Source organism: Lissotriton helveticus, chromosome 6, assembly GCF_964261635.1.
Source record: "Lissotriton helveticus chromosome 6, aLisHel1.1, whole genome shotgun sequence".
Taxonomy (NCBI): Eukaryota; Metazoa; Chordata; class Amphibia; order Caudata; family Salamandridae; genus Lissotriton; species Lissotriton helveticus.
In genome coordinates this window covers 1,463,762,717-1,463,788,838 of record NC_136067.1, presented here as the reverse complement: position 1 = coordinate 1,463,788,838, position 26,122 = coordinate 1,463,762,717, and the positions used below count along the sequence as shown (strand labels likewise).

At 45.2% G+C, this 26,122-nt stretch overlaps 1 protein-coding gene across 1 annotated transcript in view; it reads right to left on the bottom strand.

The window, feature by feature from the left end:
* The window catches only part of LOC144761788 (pantetheine hydrolase VNN2-like), a 157,309-nt gene that overhangs the window by 10,290 nt on the left and 120,897 nt on the right, over positions 1 to 26,122 (bottom strand). The window contains exon 6 of the mRNA XM_078647034.1: positions 892 to 1,062. Within this exon, the coding sequence (XP_078503160.1) occupies positions 892 to 1,062 (171 nt within the window). The remainder of the gene's footprint in view (positions 1 to 891; positions 1,063 to 26,122) is intronic.

Below are 26,122 nucleotides of genomic sequence, written 5' to 3'. Positions count from 1 at the left end.
GCCCTAAGACATGGTGCATTCTGTTCCTGTGCTGGTGCACTTTTGGCAGCTATACACCAACGCAGGCACCTCTCTGCCATAGTGCAAATGTGCTTGTGTTGTGATCAGCATAGTTTTTGTGCATGAAGGGTACATATCCTTTGCAAAAACTATGCTTCAAGGCATTGTGTATGTGTGCTGTAGAATGTGCACCCACGCAGAGAAAAACAAAATGAGGAGCAATTAAAACATGTTTCTTTGTTAATCCTGCCTCAGGGAAGCGTAACAATTTGGCGCAAATGCCGGTCTACAATTCTTTGTACATAGGGATTTGTGCCAGGCAAAGTAACATTACATCGGTTTACAATGCAAATCACCGTTTGCGTTGGAATGTTCTTGCCTCATTGCCGAGATAGGAGCATTGTTGGCATCTAAGGCGTGATTTTTTTAAAAACCTCTGCACTTGTAGAAACTCTGTACGTATGTTTCTACATTTTGAAAGTTGTCCGTACTCACCCCTCCACTTGCCCCCTAGGATAGTGAAACTCTTGAACATGCTAAATATTCTAAAAACTTCTGAAGTTAGGTGCAAAAGTGTGTGTTGGCTGTCCTCAGGGAACTTGAATCTTCAACTCATGGGTCACCCTGCTAAATTGTTTTGTGATTCACAGCTTTAATACATGCATTTACAGACTCAAATGAAAGGTCGATTCTGAGGTTTTCTTCAACAACTGATAAACTATGGATACACGTGGTTTATCCATAAACATAACTCTGGGAGCAGTGTTCCCACAGAATAATGCTGTTTAAATACTGCTGTTGAAGAAACAAATACAACTATTTCAGCCAATCCGTCTTCTCGTATCAGTCTTAGTTTTGGAAGTGTTACTTATAAAAGAGAAAGATGCCTACCTGAAAGTCTTCCAGTCCCGGCTCAATGCCATTATACAGGACTTCTGGGAAAACATGCTTTGTACCAAAACTGCCACACAGGGAGAATGATTCAAACTTTGTGGAACTTTCTTCTGAAGGTTGTCCACATGTTTTCAAATCGGTGCTTTTGCACTTCAATAACGTGCAAATCTATTAGTAAGGAAACATATGAATTAAATTATATGAAAATGCAGCCGCTGAGAAAATTAATTTGAACATTTTTAACTACAATAAGCAGGTAAGTAATCAAAAAGATTTACTGAGCATCCCATACAAGCAGGTCACAAATTCATTCATTCATCTATATAAATAAAAATGTAAATGTTCATTTATTCAAAATCTCAAATCTCCTAAAGTTCTTCACCGATTGCTTTGAAATTTTTAAACAACGTTGGATTCCAATAGGGGGGGTGTTTTTATATACACAACGTTGGATTCCAATACACGCGTGTCGAATATGCGCGTGTTTTTGATCGAAAGCCCGAACAGACACATAAAAATGTCAATGTTCCTTTGTTCAAAATCTTAAATTTCCGAAAGTTCTTCACCAATTGATTTGAAATTTTGACACAACGTTGGATTCGATCAAGCGCGTGTTTAAATATACACAACGTGGGATGAGAATACGCGTGTGTCCAATACGCGCGTGTGTTTATCGAAAGGCCGAACAGACCCTATCGATTTGGTTGCTGCGCAAAAACTACAAGGGACGCATAGAGACATATATTAGGATGGACAGTTGGTGTCAGGATGGCAAACCGGGAAGTGGGTGGATTGTGGGGGGAGGAGTTGGTTCACTTTGCAACATTAGCGCGTGTTTATATATACACAACGTTGGATTCGAATACCCGCATGTCCAATACGCGTGTGTTTTTAATCGAAAGGCCGAACAGACCCTATCGATTTGGTTGCTGCACAACAACTACAAGGGACGCATAGAGACAATAGTCTACATATATTAGGCTGGACAGTTGGTGCCAGGATGGCAGATCGGGAAGTGGGTGGAGGGAGGGGGGAGGAGTTGGTTTACTTTGTAACATTAGAAAGGACGCATAGAGACAATAGCCTACATATATTAGGATGAACAGTTGGTGTCAGGAAGGCAGACCGGGAAGTGGGTGGAGGGAGCGGGGAGGAGTTGGTTCACTTTGCCACATTAGCGCGTTTTTATATATACACAACGTGACAATAGTCACAAAAACATATTTTGTGCCCGCATGCATTGTGAAATTAAACATATTAGAAATGTGCGCTTACTCTTTTCTTTCTCTTCCATTTAACCAGACTGAGCCAAAGCAACGCGTGGCAGGGTACAGCTAGTTGTTTGAATAAATTTGACAGCATTACTAGAAATAAAAGCGTTCTGCTAGGGAGTCATACCAAAAAACGCCCATTCTGTAACAGTGTTTCCTTTAAATATCGAAAACATTGCTAATTTGGATATTGCTGTATTAGATTCTGAAATCCACATTCAGCTGGCTCTAAAGGCTAATGCTTTTCCATTTTTCCACCATAATTCGCACTGTCTAACAGCATAATAAAATATAAACTTTAAAAGACCCATGAATTAGAATGTTTAACACACTGTTGTAGAGGGCACACCATCACTATATTAATGTACTCATGGTTTTATCTAGGTTTTATTTTAAATCTAGCAAGGAGTAGCCTCCAACAAACTCAACAGAAGTAAATATTTCATGCTTTTTATTGTTCTGTTTGTTTCCTATTTTTGTTTTTCTTTGCTACTGCTTGCATATTTTGGACACATTAGATAAACAATCTCTTTCAAATGTGTTGCCTTCTCCCATGAAACGCTCAAACTAAGACTTAAAAATGATGACAGTGACATTATGTTTTCTAGCAAATAGACATGACAGGACAGGGTCTGCCCAAGAATTGCCAGGCTCAAAACCTAATGGGAACACAAAGGGGACAATGTAGCCTCCCTTAAAATTTTATGTCAAAGGCCCGGAGGCCAACATTATGCATATCCCTTTTATTCCTGCCCAAACACAGCAGCAACAACACTAGAACTTAGAATATTACCAAAACATTCCAGAACTTAGAACATGTATAATACTCCAAGTAAAGCAGCCATCTTCCTCTTTTGTTGCTGCTCGAACATAAGATAAGTACTCTTTATAAATGCTGTTTATAAATTCGATTTTAATTAGTATTTATACCCTGAGATAAACAAGGGTTTTAGATATGATGATTTGAGTCAGGATTTAAGGGAAATGTGTTATTAATGGGTATTTTTTTTTATATGAAGTGTTGTTTGAAAAAGGAAGGAAAAACGAATGTAAGTCTTAAAAATATTTAGAATAATGCAGTGGTTTGAATAACAATTTAAACGTGTGTTTTCTAACCATAAGAGTATGAGTTTACCGTTTATTTGCTTCATGTATTTGTTGAAGAATTGATGACATAAGGTCTAGAAATGAATTTAAGCTGTCTGCAGCCAGACTAACAAGCATTGGCATAGCGAATAGGTCTCGCGTTTGGGACCCTATAAGTGTTTAGCCGTGCAACAGTTGATGCTGTTGTACTAAGGATATTGTGCTGCATAACTAAATACTTAAAAGGTCCCAAAAGCGAGACCTATTGGCTATGCCAATGCTTGTTACAAATGTTACCAGTAATAAAATGTTGTGGAACAACAGGTCGTCGAACTGTATGATTATCACAAACAGTGCGAGAATTAAAATATCGGAATGAGTGGAATTTGGGAAATAGGATGAACAAGGCAGGCACGAAAAACGGGAAATAAAAGGAAGGGATATAGGAAAGAGAAAAATGGGGCAAAGTAAATAAACAGGGATGGTAACGGATCGAAAGTGGCGGAGAAGAACAGAGAGGTTGGGAGAAGTGTGGGGTGGACCATAACTGGGGTTTGGAGCAAAGAGCTGCAAGGGGGGAATGGAGGTGTGTGTTGAACGAATTATAGAAAGGTTCGGAACTTGTCGATTGTTTGGAATATGCGGCGAGAGAGCGCCGAATTAAATATCACAGTGAAAAGGAGAAAAGTAAAAAATGCATCAAAAAATAACAGCAGGAGGGGGTTCTCGAGGAATAAAAACTCGAGAGCCAAGGGGCACTTGCTAATTACGTGGCTAGCCAACAAGTGGAAAGAAAACAGGAGGGTAAAAATGGAGAGGACGATTGAGGAAAAAAAGCTGAGTGGTAAGACGGGCAAAAGACAGAGACAGAGTAAGACTAAGAGGGGGAGAACACGGGAGAGATGACAAAAGTGGAGAAGAAAAAACAGAGTTAGAAAAAGGGGAGGGAGTCCGAGGAGACAGAGACAGCGGCAAGAGTGAAACCTGCGGCTCAGAAACCATCCCCGAAAGGCTCCGCTTTTGTCTGAGGGCCTAATTAGAGCCTGAACGAGGGGGCAGCGGGGGTGGCTAGTTGTGTGTGGGGGGACTGTTGAGGGTGGGGGCAAGGTAAACATTATTGGCTCAAGTTGGACCACAATGTAGGGTTTGTTAAAATTACAAAATGCCAAAAGATATTAGCTCAGGGATGACATATTGAGAGCCAGAAAACGCATTCTACCCAATACTGCAATGCCATCTCCTATACCATCCCCCAGGCAACACCCCCACTTCCATTGAACACCTGTCAGACCTAATTGCACACTGCGCACTCCGAGAATATAACAACCTAATTCTGGGTGACCTCAACTTGCATTGGAATGACAAAAACAACCCACCTATTGTGAGAAGTTGGCCTGGTATATGATGTTCACTATTCTAGTGATCACCTTGCAACAGTCCAAACAACCCTTATGGTGATGGTTGTAAGTCAACCTTCTAGACCAGCTATCCTAGTTGTAGCGTGGACAGTACAGTCTTAGGCTAAAAGACTCTTGAGGGCGTGTAAAGCCAGCTGTTTTACCATATGTAACCCCTTGAATACCAAATGAAAGGACACCACACAGGATATATATAAAATATATATGTATTTATTTACTAACACACTCCTCTGAACTCTTTATGAGATCAGAGGCAAAAGCACATCACAAGTTACTTAGTCAGAATACGTTAAGTTGCACAATTAACGGTTAGGCCCTAGGGGCGAATCAAACCATATACTAAGTAAGTGGTATAAGTACCACTTCACGAGAAAAGGAAAGGCCTAGGACCTAGAGAATCGCTGGGGCTACACTATCTGAACCTTAGGTTAGGAGTAGGAGGCCCACAGGCGGCGCGTGCAGTGTCTTTACACACACGCGTGAGTCATTGTTAAGTTAATGGGAACTTAGAGTTTAGAAAAAGAAGGATTCAGGACACTTCCGGTCTAGCTAGGAGGAAACAACTAAAAACCTAGACACTTGGATAGTCAATACCCTTGGGAGCACTGAAGTACTCGCGTTACCTCACCCACAGGAAGCAGGTGCATAGGTGTGAAGATGTGTCGGGTTTCGCTGTTGAAGCCTATGGAGACCTGGAGGAAAGATGCTGCAGGGGACCAGGAGGAAGATGTCCGGGTGGATCCAAGGGTGGATCGAGGATGAAGAAGACCTGAAAGCAGAGGGGACAGAGTCTGGGTCACTAGCCAGTGACCGGGTGGAACCAGGAAGGAACCAGACGACATCGAGGAGCAATCAGGTGCTGTAGTGAAGCTTGTCTCTTCAGCCATACGGACCAGGAGGCGTCGAGGATGACCAGATGCTGGAGAGGAGCTGTCCCACGAAGGTTCTCGCAGATGAAGGGGTTGACTGCCGGATGGGAGTCAACAAGCCTTGGCAAAGGCAACCCACGCAGGATTCAAAGAAGGCTTCTGATGTAGACCAGCAAGGTCTGAGGTGCCTCACCTTTGCAGGGAGGCAAGGGCCAGTCTGGAGCAACCAGACCAGCGAGGTGATTAAAAAGGATTGTCGTCACAGAGGCTAATAGCCAACGGGCCAGCAACCGGACAACGCGTTGAGCAGAACACAAGCAGAAGGGCCCCACGCAGAACTCGTGGAGTGTGGAGGGCTGATCTTCGGTGCAGGTGGAGCTCGGATCCGGGGATTCTCAATCCCCAGTGCACAGCTGCGAGGATACCTCAGGAGCTGCACAGTTAGCAAGTCGTGGACTTTTCAAGATGGCCGGTCCCACGTGTCTCGTCGCCTCCACGGATCTCAGCTATGCTGCAGACGTGAAGAGAGGGTCAGAGAGGTCTGGAAGTCTGGGTCTTGTCAGGCTCTGTGCTCGGGTTCCGGCGGGTACGTCGACAAAGCAAGCCGTTGATTTGCTGGATGGTGCCTGGTTGCCCAGGGTGGTCACTCCTTGGCCACAAGGGAGATTCTTCAGTCCTCAGCTTCATCAGAATGTCGAAGGTCCAGAGTTTCGTGTCAAGTTTCGATTTCAGGATTAATCTAAAGTCTAAGGACACAGCTCCTACCTTTATACAGCTAAAAGGGGCTGGATTAGTTCCTAGGTCCCTCCTATTGGTGGGACCAGGAAGGGGGGTGGTTACACCCCCTTTCCTTTGTCCAGTTTCGCCCCAGAGCTGGGGCTGGAGTGCCCCAGCAACCGGTTTGAACTGGGGTATGCATGAAGCACCTAGTGTGCCTCAGGCAGTGTCTCAATCTATTCAGCCCTCCCTGTCCCAATACACAAAGTCCTGTCTGGGGTGGTGCTCGCACCTCTCCAGGCAAGAAACCTATTGTCCAAACCTCCGTGACTGGAAGGACTCCCAGCAGCAGGAGGTCAGACTTGTGTCTGTGGCAGCAGCGTCCATTTTGTGACGCTGGGGCTCTGGTTAACTTTAACCGGGATAGTCAGCAACAACATGTCTTCTCCCTCTAGAAGGGTGAAATGCTACCCCCGTCACCAGAATTGGCGAGGGGGTAGTATTCCAAAGCGTATGACACCTTACACGACATGTTTAGATTAAGCCAAACCAACGTTAGCATTCAACCGTGAGGATTATAATGCACTTAAGAGTATATGGTATGGCGATATCATAGAACAGCCATAAGGACATGGTTTCGCAAGCTGCAGACAGGCTCAGCTCATGCTAGAGCACCATCTCACACATAACCAAGCACTCTGCCTCCAGGATTGTTAAGGTCTGCCATAGGAGTGACTTATAGTTTACTGTGTGTCTATATATAAGGGTAGATATCGGAATACTATACCTAAGCAAGGGGTGATTACATGACCTTGCCCCAGCTGAGTGATCAGCCAGTTGTGTCAGTTTGAGTGGCCAGCCAGGGGTGGCATAATACATGCTGCAGCCCCGGGTAGGCCTTGGTTACACCTATGCCTTGAGTACCTAGGGTACACTTCTACAGGGGCTGATAAGGTGAACCAAGTCCCAATTGTGGATGTACCTATAGTACATGGTGTGAATTTAGAGAGAGTGCATCTGGGCTGTCGGTCTGATTAGCAGGCCCACAGCCACATCTAAGTCGAAAACCAGTAAAGCAAAAGCAAAAAGTGGGGTTGACCATAGGAAGCAGACCCTACTCTCCTACACAACCCCTCTCCCCCCAAACTTAGGGACATTAAACTAACCTTGACCAGTTGAGTCTTCATGTTCTAAGTGGAAATATCGGGAGAGTTCATCTGCATTGGCATTGTCAGTCCCGGTCTATGTTCCACTGTAAAGTCCATCCCCTGTAGGAAAATGGACCACCTAAGAAGTTTGGGATTTTCACCCTTCATCTGATTTAGCCATAGGAGGGGCTTGTGGTCGGTCTGAATCTTGAAGTGAGTGCCAAACAAGTATGGCCTCAGCTTCTTCAGGGCCCAAACCACAGCAAAGGCCTCCCTCTCTATAGCTGACCAACGTTTCTCTCTAGGGGTCAGCCTTCTGCTTATGAAAGCAATGGGCTGGTCTTGACCATCTATATTCAGTTGTGAAAGTACGGATCCCACACCCAACTCAGAAGCATCTGTTTGGACTAATCTGGACTTTGGAGTAATCTGGACTTTTCAGAATAGGTGCAGTACACATGGCCTGCTTCAGGTCATCAAATGCCTTTTGACAGCTAACTGTCCATTGAACATTCTTTGTCATCTTTTTGGAAGTGAGGTCATTCAGTGGTGTCACAATGGACCCATAGTTCTTCACAAACTTCCTGTAGTACCCAGACAGGCCCAAGAAAGCTCTGTCCTGGGTCTGGGTGATTGGAGGAGTCCAGTCTCTGATGGTCTGGATCTTACTCTCCAGTGGTTGAACCTGACCCCCACCTACCAGGTGGCCCAGGTACACAACCTTGTTCTGCCCTATCTGGCACTTAGTGGCCTTGATAGTGAGGCCTGCCTTTTGCAGAGCCTCTAAAACATTCCTCAGGTGGGCCAGGTGATCCTCCCAGGTGGAGCTAAAGACAGCAATATCATCTAGATAAGCTGCACAATAGTCATCCAGTCCTGAGAGAACTTGATTCACCAACCTTTGGAAAGTGGCAGGTGCATTTTTCAAACCAAAGGGCATTACCACAAATTGATAATGTCCTCCTGGGGTCGAAAATGCTGTCTTGGCTTTTGCATCCTCAGCTAATCTGATTTGCCAGTAGCCTGCTGTCTGGTCAAATGTGCTCAAGAACTTGGCAGGATCCAATCTATCAATTAGCTCATCTGCCCTGGGGATGAGGTGGGCATCTGTCCTAGTGACAGCATTGAGACCTCTGTAGTCCACACAAAACCTCATCTCTCTCTTACCATCCTGGGTGTGAGGTTTTGGCACCAGGACTACTGCACTGGCCCAAGGGCTCTCTGAGGGCTCAATAACTCCCAGCTCCAACATCTTTGGACCTATGTCCTAATGCAGTCCCTGACATGGTCAGGTTGCCTGTAGATTTTACTCTTGACAGGCAGACTGTCACCAGTGTCCACCTCATGGGTGCACCAGCTTGTCTGACTTGGGGTCAGGGAAAACAGATGTCTGAAGGACTGAAGAACTTGTCTGCAGTCCTGTTGCTGATGTTCAGAGAGGCTGTCAGCAAAGACTACCCCATCTACTGACCTATCATCAGGGTTCTGAGTAAGCAGGTCTGGGAGAGGGTCACTCTCTTCCTCCTGCCCCTCATCTGTAGCCATGAGCAAGTCCATGTCTGCCCTGTCGACAAATGCTTTAAGTCTGCTGACATGAAGCACCATGTGGGGGCTTCTGGGAGTCCCAAGGTCCACCAAGTAGATGACATCTCCCTTCCTCTCAACTATTGTGTGGGGTCCAGACCATTTGTCCTGGAGTGCTGCTGGGGCCACTGGCTCCAACACCCACACTTTCTGTCCTGGATGGTACACAGTCAGCACAGCCTTTTGGTCATGCCAAGCTTTCTGAAGCTCTTGGCTGTCCTCAAGGTTTTTGGAAGCCTTCTCCATATACTCAGCCATCCTGGAGCGGAGACCAAGCACATAGTCCACTATGTCCTGCTTAGGCTTTTTGAGAGGTAACTCCCATCCTTACTTCACAAGACATAGGGGTCCCCTTACAGGATGCTCAAACACAAGCTCAAAAGGGCTGTAACCAACCCCCTTTTGTGGGACCTCTCTGTAAGCAAATAGAAGGCAGGGTAAAAGGATGTCCCATCTTCGCCTCAGCTTTTCAGGTAACCCTTTTATCATCCCTTTGAGGGTCTTGTTGAATCTCTCCACAAGCCCATTGCACTGTGGGTGATAGGGGGTGGTGAACTTATAGTTGACACCACACTCCTTCCACATTGCAGTCAAATATCCTGACATGAAGTTTGCACCTCTGTCAGAGACAACCTCCTTTGGAAACCCCACTCTGGAGAAAACTCTAAGTAGGGCCCTTGCCACAACAGGAGCTGTTGTGGTCCTCAGGGGAATAGCTTCTGGATACCTGGTGGCATGATCCACTACCACCAGTATAAATCTGTGCCCAGATGCTGTTTGGGGGTCCATTGGTCCTACAATGTCTATCCCCACTCTCTAAAAGGGTACCCCCACCATAGGTAGTGGTATGAGGGGGGCCTTTGTGGTGCCACCTGATTTGCCACTGGCTTGGCAGGTAACACAGGAGCGACAAAACTCCTTGGTATCTTCTGACATATAGGGCCAGTGAAAGTGAGGGACAAGGCTGTCCCAAGTCTTGTTCTGGCCCAGGTGTCCTGCTAAGGGAATATCATGGGCCAAGGTGGGAAGGAAGTCCCTAAATTGAAGAGGTATAACCAACCTCCTGGAAGCACCAGGCTTGGGGTCTCTAGCCTCTGAATAAAGGAGCCCCTCATCCCAATACACTTTATGGGTACCTTGAGCATTCCAGCAGCCTCAGCAGCAGCCTGCTGTCTGAGGGGTTCAAGAGAGGAACAATCTAATTGTGCCTGCCTCAGATCTGCCCTTGAGGGTCCCCCTGTCCCAATAAACTCAACCTGATCAGGCTCAAGCTCTTCTAGGACAGTTCCCTCTTGGATCTCAGAATCATCCTCCTGGGAGGGTTGATCCTCAACCCGAGGCAGGGGGAAGGCACTGCCTTAACCCTCTTGCTCTTTCTCTGGGGTAGTGTCTGGTCTATTGTTCCAAGATCCAGCACTTGTTCAGGTAAGCACTTTTTGGCCTTTGACCTGGTCACAGCAAGGACATGTGCTGATATTCCCAGCATTTCTGCATGGGTCCTATACTCCACCTCAGACCAAACTGAGGTTTCAAGATCATTACCTAACAGACACTCTACTGGAAGGTCTGAACTCACAACAACTCTTTTGAGGCCAGTTACCCCTGCCCAGGAGAAGTTAACAACTGCCATACTATGGGAGGTAGTGGCATTGCTAGCGTTGGTCACTAGGTAAGTTTCACCTAGTATGATCTGGTCAGGGCTGACAAAGTTAGGCGTCACCATAGTGACATTGGCACATGTGTCCCTGTAGGCCTGAGCCATCTTGTCATTAATAAAAGGTGTATGTCTGTACTTGCTCAGATTACTGGGACTTACAGTAGAGGACATGGCTATTTCTCCATCACAGACAAGAACAGCCTGAGTTGGTACTCTGACTAGGCCAGAGTCCACCTCAGTTCCCAGGGTTAACCCTACTACACCCTTTTGCTGGGAACCACCACTAACAGCTGGACTAGGGGGGACAGTTGCCTTAGGGGCAATGGTGGTTGGTGCTGTGCCCTTCTTGGTGCACTCACCAAACCAGTGAGAGACTGATTTACAGTATCCACACCAGGGCTTCTTTGGACCTTCTTGTTTCTGTTTGTTCTTTTTGGAGCCACCCTCCCCCTGTGCCTTTTGGGGGCCTGGTGAAGACTTCTGGTCTTTTTGTTTCTGCTCATTACCCTTCTGGTCTGCCTTTTTCTGATCACCCCCCAGGTTCTGGTTTTTCTGCTTATTCCTGGTTCTGACCCATTTGTCTGCCTTCTTTCCCAATTCTTGGGGAGAGGTCAGATCAGAGTCAATCAGGCACTGATGCAATAGCTGGTTTTGACAGTTGTTAAGGATTTGCTCTCTCATGATCAAATTATACAATCCTGTATAGTCCCTAACTTGACTTCCCAATAACCAGCCTTCCAGAGCCTTAGTGGCACAATCAACAAAGTCGGTCCAGTCCTGAGTCTGTGTCTTCTGGGTATCTCTGAACAACAACCTATATTGCTCAGTGGTTATGCCAAAGCCATCAATTAGAGCACTCTTCAGGACAGATTAGTTGTTAGCATCCCCATCACTAACTGTGAGGAGCTTATCTCTACCTTTTTCAGAAAAGGAGAGCCATAAGATTGCTGCCCACTGACTTTGGGGTACCTGCTGTACTGTACTTTTCAGGCCCTCTCCAAAGCAGTTATCCATTTGTGGATGTCATGCCCTTCTTTGTAGGGGGGCACAATCTTGCTTACGTTTCTATTCTCATAGGACCTATCTTTATCCTTAGGGATATTGCTGCCACCCGTGGGTTCTAACCCACTCTCTCTATGCTATCTAGCACAAGCAAGATTCTCTTTGGCCAAGGCAACTTCTAGTTCTTGCCTCTCAATCCTCAGAGCAGCCTCTCTCATTTTGGCCTCATGTTCCCTTCTCTGAGGGGAGGTCATCCCTCTCTGAGCAGGGCCATGAAAGCCATTTGAAGCCTGAGATTGGAGAGAGTCCCTGGAGTGGGATCTCCCTCTTCACTGCCTCTGGTTAAGCCCACTTGGGGGTCTGTATGAGGACTGCCCATACTGACTCCCATGTATGCTTAAGTTAGCCTGGCTAAGTCTTCTGACTGAGACCTGGCTGTTTACCTCAGGGTCAGACTCATCCTCTTCCACCCCGTCTTCTTCTTCCTCTTCTGGTACTAGAGTATCAGTATTATCATCTGAGGAGGGAAGGACTTCATCTGCACTTCCTGTATCACCTGTCTTAGGTGGCTGTTGAGCATCATACTCTTCTAAGAGCTCAACCAGGAATTTGATGGTAGGGTGTGAACCCTGTTTTAGCCTTCTAGAAGTACACAATTGTCTCAATTCTTGGACGGCTAAGGCTTCATAACGAAGCAGTCCTCAAGGGATCTACTTCTGCAGGCAGAGAACCACTGGGGTTCACTGTCTGAGACATGTTTTCTAGTGAGGTGGAGTGTTGCACCTACCTACACTATTTGTTTTCCTACAGAACCTGTTTAGGGGTTGTATTCAGGGTGTGCTAGGCCCAGGCTCTACAACAGCTACGTTTAGTAGAACTTAAGTATACTAAGACTTGTTTTTATATGTACCTACATGTACCTATGTGATCTTTCAAATGATATCTTAAGATTACAAGCGGTAAAACAACAGCAAGCTCTAATCCCAACCGCTGCACACCAATGTGAGAAGTTGGCCTGGTATATGATGTTCACTATTCTAGTGATCACCTTGCACCAGTCCAAACAACCCTTATGGTGATGGTTGTAAGTCAACCTTATAGACCAGCTATCCTAGTGGTAGCGTGGACAGAACAGTCTTAGGCTAAAAGACTCTTGAGGGCATGTAAAGCCAGCTGTTTTACCATATGTAACCCCTTGAATACCAAATGAAAGGACACCACACAGGTTATATATAAAATATATATGTATTTATTTACTAACACACTCCTCTGAACTCTTTATGAAATCACAGGCAAAAGCACATCACAAGTTACTTAGTCAGAATACGTTAAGTTGCACAATTTACGGTTAGGCCCTAGGGGCAAAGCAAACCATATACTAAGTAAGGGGTATATGTACCACGTCACGAGAAAAGGAAAGGCCTAGGGCCTAGAGACTCACTGGGGCTACACTATATGAACCTTAGGTTAGGAGTAGGAGGCCCACAGGCGGCGCGTGCAGTGTCTTTACACATACGCGTGAGTCAATGTTAAGTCAATGGGAACTCCTAGCTAGGAGGAAACAACTAAAAACCTAGACACTTGGATAGTCAATACCCTTGGGAGCACAGAAGTACTCGCGTTACCTCACCCACAGGAAGCAGATGCATAGGTGTGAAGATGTGTCGGGTTTCGCCGTTGAAGCCTATGGAGACCTGGAGGAAAGATGCTGCAGGCGACCAAGAGGAAGATGTCCGGGTGGATCGAGGATGAAGAAGACCTGAAAGCAGAGGGGACAGAATCTGGGTCACTAGCCAGTGACCGGGTGGAACCAGGAAGGAACCAGACGACGTCGAGGAGCAATCAGGTGCTGTTGTGAAGCTTGTCTCTTCAGCCATGCGGACCAGGAGGCGTCGAGGACGACCAGATGCTGGAGAGGAGCTGTCCCACGAAGGTTCTCGCAGATGGAGGGGTCGACTGCCGGATGGGAGTCAACAAGCCTTGGCAAAGGCAACCCACGCAGGATTCAAAGAAGGCTTCTGATGCAGACCAGCAAGGTCTGAGGTGCCTCACCTTTGCAGGGAGGCAAGGGCCAGTCTGGAGCAACCAGACCAGTGAGGTGATTCAAAAGGATTGTTGTCACAGAGGCTACTAGCCAACGGGCCAGCAACCGGACAATGCGTCGAGCAGAGCACAAGCAAAAGGGCCCCACGCAGAACTCGTGGAGTGTGGAGGGCTGATCTTTGGTGCAGGTGGAGCTCGGATTCGAGGCTTCTCAATCCCCAGTTCACAGCTGCGAGGATACCTCAGAAGCTGCACAGTTAGCAAGTTGTGGACTTTTCAAGATGGCCGGTCCCACGTGTCTCGTCGCCTCCACGGATCTCAGCTATGCTGCAGACGTGAAGAGAGGGTCAGAGAGGTCTGGAAGTCTGGGTCTTGTCAGGCTCTGTGCTCGGGTTCTGGCGGGAATGTCGACAAAGCAAGCCGTTGATTTGCTGGATGGTGCCTGGTTGCCCAGGGTGGTCACTCCTCAGCAGAATGTTGAAGGTCCCGAGTTTCGTATCAAGTTTCAATTTCAGGATTAATCTAAAGTCTAAGGACACAGCTCCTACCTTTATACAGCTAAAAGGGGCTGGATTAGTTCCTAGGTCCCTCCTATGGGTGGGACCAGGAAGGGGGGTGGTTACACCCCCTTTCCTTTGTCCAGTTTCGCGCCAGAGCTGGGGCTGGAGTGCCCCAGCAACCGGTTTGAACTGGGGTATGCATAAATCACCTAGTGTGCCTCAGGCAGTGTCTCAATCTATTCAGCCCTCCCTGTCCCAATACACAAAGTCCTGTCTGGGGTGGTGCTCGCACCTCTCCAGGCAGGAAACCTATTGTCCAAACCTCCGTGACTGGAAGGACTCCCAGCAGCAGGAGGTCAGACTTGTGTCTGTGGCAGCAGCGTCCATTTTGTGACGCTGGGCCTCTGGTTAACTTTAACCGGGATAGTCAGCAACAACATGTCTTCTCCCTCTAGAAGGGCGGAATGCTACCCCCGTCGCCTTAATTGGTGAGGGGGTAGTATTCCAAAGTGTATAACACGTTACACGACATGTTTAGATAAAGCCAAACCAAAGTTAGCATTGAACCGCGAGGATTATAATGCACTTAAGAGTATATGGTATGGCGATATCATAAACAGCCATAAGGACATGGTTTCGCAAGCTGCAGACAGGATCAGCTCATGCTAGAGCACCATCTCACACATAACCAAGCGCTCTGCCTCCAGGATTGTTAAGGCCTGCCATAGGAGTGACTTGTAGGTTACTGTGTGTCTAAATATAAGGGTAGATATAGGAATACTATACCTAAGCAAGGGGTGATTACACGACCTTGCCCCAGCTGAGTGATCAGCCAGTTGTGTCAGTTTGAGTGGCCAGCCAGGGGTGGCATAATACATGCTGCAGCCCCGGGTAGGCCTTGGTTACACCTATGCCTTGAGTACCTAGGGTACACTTCTACAGGGGCTGATAAGGTGAACCAAGTCCCAATTGTGGATGTACCTATAGTACATGGTGTGAATTTAGAGAGAGTGCATCTGGGCTGTGGGTCTGATTAGCAGGCCCACTGCCACATCTAAGTCGAAAACCAGTAAAGCAAAAGCAAAAAGTGGGGGTGACCATAGGAAGCAGACCCTACTCTCCTACACCTATACAAAACCTGAACGAACTACTACAAACCAACAACCTTACCCAACACTGCTCAGAAGGTACACACAACAAAGGGGCTATCCTGGATGCCATCATTGCCCAACACGACACAATCACAATTGATCACATCCTACCAGTTGACTGGTCAGATCATCACTTAATCCTATTCCATATCACGCAACCGATCATGCATCAACCTCCCATCCGAAATTCTCCCACGTGGAAAAGAAACTTATCACAGATCAACATGAGCGATCTAGAAGAAAAAATAAACACGCTCCTGCCTATCTCCCCTGACGGTCGCTCCACAACAGAACTCACATCACACTACAACACAACCATGGTGTCCATTCTAGTCCAACTTGCCCCTCTGAAACTGAAAAAAGCTAGGAATGTTCCTTCAAGATTGTGGTTTAACAAGGACATCAATGCTGAAAGGAGACAACTTAGAGCTACTGAACGTTTATGGAGGAACAATCCTTCTTCAAGCCTCTGCGAGCAAATCAAAGCAACTCGAAGGAACTACAAAAAACATCTCAACAAGGAAAAAAGCAACTTTTTCTGCACCACCCTTAACAATGCGAAAAACAGGCCTAAAGAACTCTTTAACATCATCAGGCAACAGACCTCCAAGACCTCTGCAACCCCGGTCCAGGCCTCCAAAGATCGATGCAACAACTTCGCCAACTTTTACAATGACGAAATAACCAAAATTGAACTATCCCTTGACACAAGCCTCTACCCCGCCTGCAAAAACCCAACCCCAACAACCGAAACCTACACGAAAAAGCCCCCCTCGAAACCAACGGCAGCTGGTTAGAGAGAGGAATCCTCCTCTACGAAGAGGGGGGGTGGGTAGGGTGGACGGGGATGGTAAGGAGTGGGCTGGGAGGAGAGCTTAGGGGTGGGGGGGTTCTGGGAGAGGGTAAAATCAGTAAAATTGACATGAGGTGAGTTTCTAGAAAGACAATAAGTGGCAAGGTTTTCTGCTCATATCTTTTTTCTTTTTTATTAATGTGTAGGGGGCAAGGGGAGACGAGAAAACTGTTGTTATGGATAGAGTAAGGTGTTCAGCCTGGAATGTGGCGGGGCTAAATAGCAGGAACAAACGGCGTTTCGTTTTTGAGGAGTTAAGGATGTACAGCCCGCATATAGTTTTACTGTCTGAGACACATATATGTTATAAGGACCGCAATGTCTTCAAAGAATTAGGGTACAACGTTGCTGTAAGTTCTGACTTAAATGTGTCAATTAGAGGGGTCGCTATTTTGCAAAATATATTTTTTAAAGCCAAGACAATTAAAACCTCGATAGATAAAAATGGTAGATGGGCAATTGCCCAACTTATTATAGAAAGTAAGAAATACACGTTTTGCGTGGTCTATGGCTCAAATATAGACAAGCCCACTGTTATGGACAAAATTAATATGGAACTTCTCGAATGGGAGGGGGAGCGTCTGGTTTCGGTGATTTTAACTGCATTATGAATTATGATGTTGATACTACCAGAAGGGGGCATTTAGGAGAATGTGTAAAACCAGGGCTGCAATTAGAGAAATAGGGCGCATTCATAATATTAAAGATGCTTGGAGGGCACTACACCCTGATGTTGCCAGCTATACCTACTACTCAGCGCCACATAAATTATGCTCTCGCATCGATATGGCATGGGTATCTGATAATATTTTGGAAACAAGTAATATGGAGATTTGCCCGCGTGTTACGTCAGACCATAACCCCATTATCCTCTCATTTAAAATACCAACAAAGAAGTTAAACTATCGCTCTTTTTTCATTCCCACGATATCGGCTGCTCAATGCAAATTTTATAATTAAACTTAAGGTTCATATAAAAGATTTTTTGGAATGTAATATTGGTTCAGCTTCGTACAATGTGGTATGGGACTCCTGTAAGGCCCGCATCAGGGGTTTCACTCAGCAGTATATATTTAGACAGAATTTCGAAAATAAAAAGAACACAGATGAATCTATAACAAAAATACTACATGCAGAAAAACAGCTAGCGACAGCGCTGTCACAGGGGTCTAACTTAGAAGAACTAGCCTGTGTCTTAATTGACCTCAAATCCGCTTTAAAACAGACGCTGAGAGAAAAGTCTTATTAAAATGCATAAATATCGTCTCTCCCAGTACGAGGGTGGTGAAACAGTAGGAAAGATACTAGCTTATAAGGTGGCAGAAAGCAAGGCTAAAACATTAGTTAGGACTATTAAAGGCCCTGATAACGGGACATATAACAACGCCTCCCAAATATTTGAACAGTTTGCTAGATACTATAAGGATTTATATACTCCTGAAAGCCGACCGGGGCATAACGATATTGATATATATTTACAGACTAATGAAGTGACCCGTATTGATATGGAGCAAGCAGATATGCTGAATAAAGAAATTACTTTGGCTGAGATTAGATTGGCAGTTTCTGCTCTACCATCTGGCAAATCATCAGGGGAAGACTCGATTCCGGTAGAGCTCAATAAACATTGCATTGAGGAATTAGCCCCCATACTTAGCCAAGTGATCGGATTCATGAGACAAGAGGGGAAGCCCCTGAGTCATAGAATATCACACAAATGATATTTTTCCTTAAGAAGAATAAAACACCAGACGAATGTGGGTCTTATCGACTGATTTCGCTAATCAACACTGATGCGAAGATATTTGCCAAAATTTGGCAAATCGACTTGCCACAATAATTTCTGCTCTGGTTTCCCCGCAACAGCATGGATTTGTACCCGGGATACTACGACTCATATTAATACGGCTTTTACAGCTTTTGATGTTGCTAAGGTAAGCTCCACCCCACTCGTATGATACTACTTGATACTGAGAAAGCATTTGATCGAGTGGGGTGGGATTATATCTGGGCGGTGTTGAACAGATTTGGCATCAAGGGCTCATTTTTGCGATGGATAAAGGCTCTCTACAATAACTCCCAAGCCAAAGTATGCTATGCAGGGATAGAGTCAGGTACATTTTCTATTTTGCGTGGTACCCGTCAAGGGTGCCCATTGTCGCCTTTACTATTTGCTCTATCTATCGAACCATTCCTAGAAGCATTACAAAAAAAAACGTGCATATTACCGTTTCCATCTGGTTTAGTCACTGTTAAATCGACGGTATATGCAGACAATATCGCGGTTTATTCTACAAATATAGCTGAGGCAATGACAAGGATTATTATGGAGGCTAAGATGTTTGGTGTAGTCTCTGGCTACAGGCTGAACACTAATAAGACACAAATCGTAATGAACTATAAACCAAAGGACCCAATCAGGGAGTGTGCAAAACTGCTATTTAATTGGGAGTAAAAATCTCTGCATGCCCAGAAGAGATAGCCACGCTAAACTATGATTTAGTGTTAAAAGACACAGCTATTATTTTTTAAAAATGGCATAAGGTCCCACTCAGCTTAATTGGCAAAATTAATTTAATTAAAATGAAGATCCTCCCCAAATGTATCTATTTATTTCGATCTATCCCACTACGTTTTAATAATCTCCTTTTTAAACGCCTTGATGGCATACTAGATAGCTTCATTTTGGGTTATAAAAAAGCGTGTTGTGCAATTGAGATACTTAAATTACCTTATGGAAAAGGCGGCCTTGATTTTCCTCATTTTAAAGCATACTTCTGGTCGACATTTCTAGGACGCATACGTAGCTTGATACACCCTGGCAAAGAACCTATTTTTACTATGCATTTATGTTAGGAACGGAATCCAAAATGTTTTTATACCGTATAAACAAACTTTAAGAAGGTTAAAATTAAGGTTGCACGAGACATAGCACACATTTGGAGAGCCATTGCAAGTAAATTCCAAATATCGTTATATCATGCCAGATTACCTCTATGGGACAATCCTGCTCTCCCAGGAATCTTCCACGATGGGGGAGGGAGACAATGGGCACAACTGGGTATTAAAAGCTTAGGCGATGTATATGATAATACTGGGTTTTCATTGTTTGGGAGACTCCAACTTCTCTACAATGTCACGGAGAGCATGCGCCTAAAATACTATCAAATCCGAGATTATTTTATACGCAGCCTTAAACTCACTGAATTGACGGATTCTAGCATATGGGAATGTATCTATCTAGCTAAAGATAGATCACTGATTAGCTTTGCATACAAAAGATTTCATTCTCAGAAAGACGGCGATTATGGGAAACTAGCTATATGCTGGAGTCAGAAATTAGGGTCTACTATTACTGCTAATTTTATATCTTTTGCACTAGACACTATTCATTTATCAGTATATTCGTCCAGTTTAAGGCTACAATAATACAGGGCCATTTGCTTTCTTTATTACACTCCTGCACGTATTTAGAAATGGGCAACAAGTAACTCAAGCAGTGATCGGGCTAGATGCCCAAAATGTGATCTATATGCAGCTGATTTAACGCATATGCTCTGCTCATGTCCAGCATTATTAACATTCTGGGGAGGACTGGAAAGGACTGAGTCTCATAAACTTAATAGACCTATTTCATTTACAGTTATGGATATATTACTGGGTCCACAATCATGCGACTATAGCTTGAGAGAACTTATCAGTATTATATTGGCTTGCGATAGGTTAGCTATTGCCCGAGCATGGATCGTACGGGATCCACCACCGATGGCAGAGTGGTGGGCCATAGTAAAAGATACATACAACATGGAATATGCACTAGCTAAAATCAGGGGGGTAAGAGCATTAGGTAAACTAGGAAAAATTTGGGGAGAATTTGTCTAGGAATTTGTCTAGGTATCTGTTTGGTTGCTTGCAGGAAGTTATGCTTGTTTAAAAAGGCTTTTAAGTTTGTCTTTGGAAGGTTATTCCCCTTTTTTTGTCCGCCGCACCAAAATGTATTAACCCTTGTCGTTTGCTACATTTGTTTGCTTTTTATTTCTGTATAATGAGTCTGTTTTTCTTCTTTTTGTTTGCTGTTACTCTGTCCTCATGTCATCAATAATTTTTTTTTTTTTTTAAAAAAGGAATCTGGCAGGGGTCAGAAGGAAAATGTGCCTTCCCCACTGGGTAGATTTCATCAATAAATTCGACATTTGCATTCTCCAAGAAACCTAGATTGTAACTCCAGTATATATGCCCGGTTTTGTAGCATTGCCGTGGCCCAGCACCCACTTCCAAACTGGGGTGCCCTTCGGGGGGTTTACTGAGATTGGTTACAATCGCACTTTGTTGTAAAATTCTAGAGCCACCAACTGACAGCCGAGACATTCCTGCAGTTATATCAAAGGGTGACAGAGGCTATACTCTTGACATCTACAACTTCTATGCAAGAGGCACTGGAGGAGGGAGATCAGCCACCCTATAATCTCTGGAAGAGATACTTGACAATAAGGTGATCCCATATCTATTGATTGCGGCGAGTGACTTCAACATAACCGTATAGCCTTTAGACAGGGTTGACATTTGTGAAGTCAAAGAGGAGGATGAACTCTGGTCCATGCCACCTCTCAACTTACCCCCCATCAAGAAGTGGACCCAACCAGCCTCACAACTTAATGTCTTGGTACTACAGCATAGGCTGAGAGCTACTAATGGTAGGTCCAAATCAGACAAAGGAGGAGCAAATGCCTTTATTGGTTGCATTGACTACATTTTACTCAACCTAAGGCTTTAGACAAGCCTAATGGACATGTCATTGGGAAACAATCGCCGACACTGACCACAACCCCCTAAGCCTGGCATCCCCCTGGAGCAACTCACTTAGTGCTCCCAGGGACCATTCTTATAACCAAAGAGCTGTACCCAACAAATGATAAACTTTGCATTAAATGTCATAGCATATGTGGGGACGAAAGTAAACTTGAGACCATCAAGCAGGACCTACTAACCTATGGGGCAGAAATTGAAGCTCAGAAAACCCGGGAGGGAGGGATGTGATTAGTGATATGCCTGCTTGCTATTTTGAACAGTTGGCACAACAGTTCGTTGTTCACTTGCACCACTCAAAGCATAGAGTGGGGAAAGAGAAGCAGCAATCCTGGTTCTCATGAGAGTACAGATTCCTAAGGAGCCAACTCGCTACGCCAATTAAAACAAAGAGCAAGGTTGCCGTTCGAATCCTAAGAAGGTCCTACAAAATAACCATAAATAGAGCAAAGAGGAGTGGGACGAGATCAAATGGAGAAAAATTGGAAAAGCATGAATCTTTAAAGATTGCCAATAACATCTCTGCATGCGCCTGGCAAGAACACTTTAATATCCTATATACTAGCCCACACCGTTCCATCACGCAGACAACCCACTTAGATCTACCAATAGTCAAAACTGTGGACCTTTTTAACCAAAAGTGAAATTTTGACCCCAATCGAGTTAATCATTCCATTAAAAGCCCCATGCCTTGACGAAATCCCAGGCAATCTATTTCGACATGATATAGCTAACTGGTCCCGCTATATTTTGGCACTCTCAAATGCCATCACAGGTGGTGCCCCAATCACCGATTCATGGAAGGGAGTGGAAGTAATTACCATCTTCAAGAAAGGTGAGAGGAGCCTCTCGAGAAACTACAGGCCGTAAGCCTCCTAGATTCTAGAAGGAATTCTGTCATACCCTTCTGGAATTTCATTCTGGAATTCAGGAATGGATATGAGATTACCACATCCTGTCTCCTTTCCATGCAGGGTTTCGTCAGAAGACTGGGACAACAGACCAGGTCTTTCGCTTCTTTCTCTTATATTGGGAGGCAGTGACCATTGACAAAGTGAGTCTTTATGTGGCACTCATTAACTTGAAGACAGCTTTTGACCTTGTGCCTCAAAACACCCTTTGGCAAGTAGGAAAGTAGTATCTGCTTCTTATGGTTATCCTACTTTTTGCTTGATGTTGCACTGTTTTTCAGGACCCCAGTCTATCTGCTTTCTCCTGTAAATTGTTACACATGTACTTTGGTACACTCCAGATTGGATACTGGGGTACCCTTTTAAGTCCCTAGTATATGGTACCCATGTTCCCAGGGCAAAGGTACCCCTGAGGTCTCCCATGGGATGAAGCATGTATTAAGTCATCCATGAGAGGCCATGCAAAATGGAACTACAGCTCTGCCAATGCAACCTGTGTGAGATTGTACTTGCACCACTTACTTTAGATATAGGTTCACTATATCTATATCTATCTTAAAACTCATAAGTCACCCCTATACCAGGCCTTAACAGGGTGGTGCTGGGCTTTTAGTGAGTGGGTGCACCTGCATGAGCAAAGCCTCTCTGCAGCCTTCGAAAACCATTCTCTCTGGTTATCTGTCACTCAGCCGGACATAGAGGTAGAGGTGCATTATAACCTCGCGGTAAATGCGAATCCAGCTGCATAGAAACATATCGTGTTTGGTATCAAACACATTGGAATCATACCTCCACACCGGTAAACGGTGTGGGAGGTAAACGGACACCGACCACTCAGCACTCGACATCTTTTATGGGACAGCTCGCTTCTGGCTCCTGGTCATCCTTGACGTCTCCTAATCCTCGTGGCTGCAGAGTCAAGCATCCCTTCTTCGCACCTGAAGCACCCGACATCGGTGGGCATTCTTCTACCGAGCGCCTGGTCACTCTGAAGTGACCCAGACTCTGTCCCCTCTGCTTTCAGGTTCCTTCCTTCCAGAATCCAAGCTTGGATTCCTCCGGACCCTTTTCACCTTCATGGCCGCAGTACTTCTTCACAGTCCTCGATTGAGAATGACGGCGGTGTCCGACACCACTCCAAACCTATGCACCCAGCTCCTCTGGGATAGGTAACTCAGGTACTATGGTATCCATGGGTGGGGTAGCTCTCCAACCTCTTAAGTTCCAAAGGGTTTGCTCGAAGTCTTCCTAGAAGGGTCCTTAAACTTTAAAATTGCAACAGCGACTTCCCCATAGAATTGTACAAAACCTAGAGTCGTGTTAGCACACTGCAACCTTCCTTCGTGGGGTCCCTATCTACTCACCTTGGGTGGTTCCTTGGGGTCCCAGCGATTCTACGTGCTCTAGACCTTGTCTTGACTTAAGTCGTGATTGTTATACCTCTATTTTAGTATATGGTTTGGTCTCCCCTGGAGCCCACTGTGTATTGTGCTACTTACATATTCTATTGACCTCGTATTGTGTGCTTTGGGTTCTATCCTCGTGTAGAGGATAGTAGTGAGTGTTATATTAATAAATACATATTTTTATATAACTACTGTGTGATTCTCCTTCATTTAATTGATTCAGGAGGTGATATTCTGGTAAAACGAGCTGCTTTACATTCCTTCAAGATTAAGCCTGAAGGCTGCTTTCCACAGCTACCACTAGGATAGCTTTCTAAAGGTTGTCTTTTACCTCATACATCATAAGGGTCATTTGGGCTGGTGCAAGGTGCCCACTTTAATTAGTAGACAGCATATACCAGGCCAACTTCTCACAGGAATACCCATGGAAATTCTGACTCTAATTATCTGCCTCCGTGAGGATAACTATTCCAAAGTGCACTGAGGCGAACAAGGCCAACTCATTGATGTTATTCAAATAAATAGGGGTGTACGCCACGGGTGCGTTTTGGCACCTTCCTTATTCTTACTCTACATCAACCAAGTAGTTGTAAGAACGCTTTTATTTGCAAATGAAACCCTTTTAGTATCAAAAACTCCTGGGGGCCTCCAGATGCTTTTAAATCTATTCAAAGCTTTTAGCGACATGCAAACTTGAAGTACAAACAAATAGTTTGTGCCCTAAAGAAAGATCACTGCCGCTCATATACTAAACCTGTTGCAGCTTCCCTAGAGATATACAACTGTAAAGCTGTGAGCTGTGCCTTACATGCAACAGAACTGTGGGGCTTTGAAAGACTGGAAGATCTTAACATGTCGGAGAATACATTTTTAAGGAGACTGGTGTCACTTACCCCAAGCACATCACTCCATCCTTTGAGGTTTGATATGGAACAAAATTCTATTGCCGACGTAGCCAGACTACACCCACTGCTCATTTGGCCGAGATTAAGAACAACACCCAAATTGTGCTCCTATGCCACTGCCCTTGAGTAAGTTACTTCTCTGAACATATCCAACAATATAGGCTGGAGAAAAAATAATGAATGCCCACTAGAAAATATTGGCGTCAAGGGCCAATGGGTTACTGGTAGCCACTAAGTGCCACCCAGCAAAAAACAAGCAAAAGCCTGTTTTGTTACTGGGTAGCCCAGATCAAATCCAGGAACACCAGGAAGGGTAGGTTAACAGCAGAATTTACTGATTTTAAAATGACTAGATCTCTGGAAGGCTACCTCGACCTTATCCTGTCACCTACGGACAGGAAACTATACGTCCAATTTGGATTTGGCACACTCCTCTTAAATTATTTCGCAAGCACCTGGTCTGACAACCAAACAAATTCCAAGTCCTGTCCTAGCTGCTCTACTCCTAACAAATCACTTGCACATGTCCTTTTCGCCTGTTAGGCATATTGCCTCCCAAGAGGCAGGTGGCTCATGCCCATACGCAAGCAGTTGGGAACTAGCGAGCATGGCGTGGCCTTGCGCATCCTTAAATCTGACGCAAGACCACTGTTTGCCTGCTCACTTGCAAATTCTTTGGACCATATGTGGGGAATCAGGAGGAAAGCATAAAACCCTCATATTTTGCCTTAGTAATCGGTCTTAATATGTATGATGTTATGTCAGCCTTTTATCAAATTAGGGAGCTCTCAATGTAGCTCTCATATGCACATAGGAAGTCTAGACAGCATAGCGGACCCTATCGCCTAGCCGTTGGCTCCTAGTGGTTTTTGCTGCCATTGCTCTGAGTACTTAGCGGCAGATTATGATGGAGCCACCGCCGGCCCGGAGGATGCGGAAAATCCTCTGCGTAGCCTCACAAGACCCACCGCCATATTAGGATGGCGATGGGTCTAGAATGGGTCTAGATATCTGTCCGCAGCTTTTCCGCCGCGGTCGCCTTCCGACCGCGGCGGAAAAGCTTTAACATGGCTGGCGGTGTCTATCAAACACCGCCAGCCATATTAGCATGGTGTAAAGATGTATGCTTTTCCGCGGCGGCTTTTCCGCCGTGGAAAAGCATACGGACCTTCACTTCGGGGGCCCGCAACGGGCCCCCTGGGTGAAGGGGGGTGGGGGATGCACATGGGGGGTACCTATGGTACCCCCCTGCATTTGCGTGAAGAAAGCAGCAGGCACCGCGCGGTGCCTGCCGCTTTGTGCATGCAAATGCACAACTTAAATTTTTAACATTGCGGCGGGTGCTGCTTCAAGCAGCACCCGCCGCAATGTTAAAAATACAGGATGTGACCGCCAGGGTGGCGGTCACATCCTAATTTGCACGGAGGGACCGACGCTGCCCCTGCGGACGGTCCCTCTTACTCTATGGTGGCGGACGGACTCAGGTCCGTCCGCCATCATAATCGGCCCCTTAGTTGGTAGGCTTTTTATAAGGATTTTAGTCGGACAGCAATCTCAACAAATTCTGACATGAGCTGTGTGAATTAATTTTGCTGTTTTTACATTTTCTAGGCAAGTGTATATAATGTCTTTATAAGTCTTTGATTGATTGATTGGCTACTGTTTTTCTTTAAAAAGTGCAATAATTCGCAAATAAAGAAATTCAAAAGAAAACACCCACAACAACTTTTTGGGGTTTAACAGGTACCTGACCAGAGTGGGCAGGAGGTTTGTGGCCTGCCTATCATTTGTTATTAAACACCAGTGAAATAGTTCCTTGTGTAAGGATTATAAATGTTCCCATTTTAAATTTAAATTACTTGAATAATAAAAAACATCATTTGGACTAAGTCAATTGACCG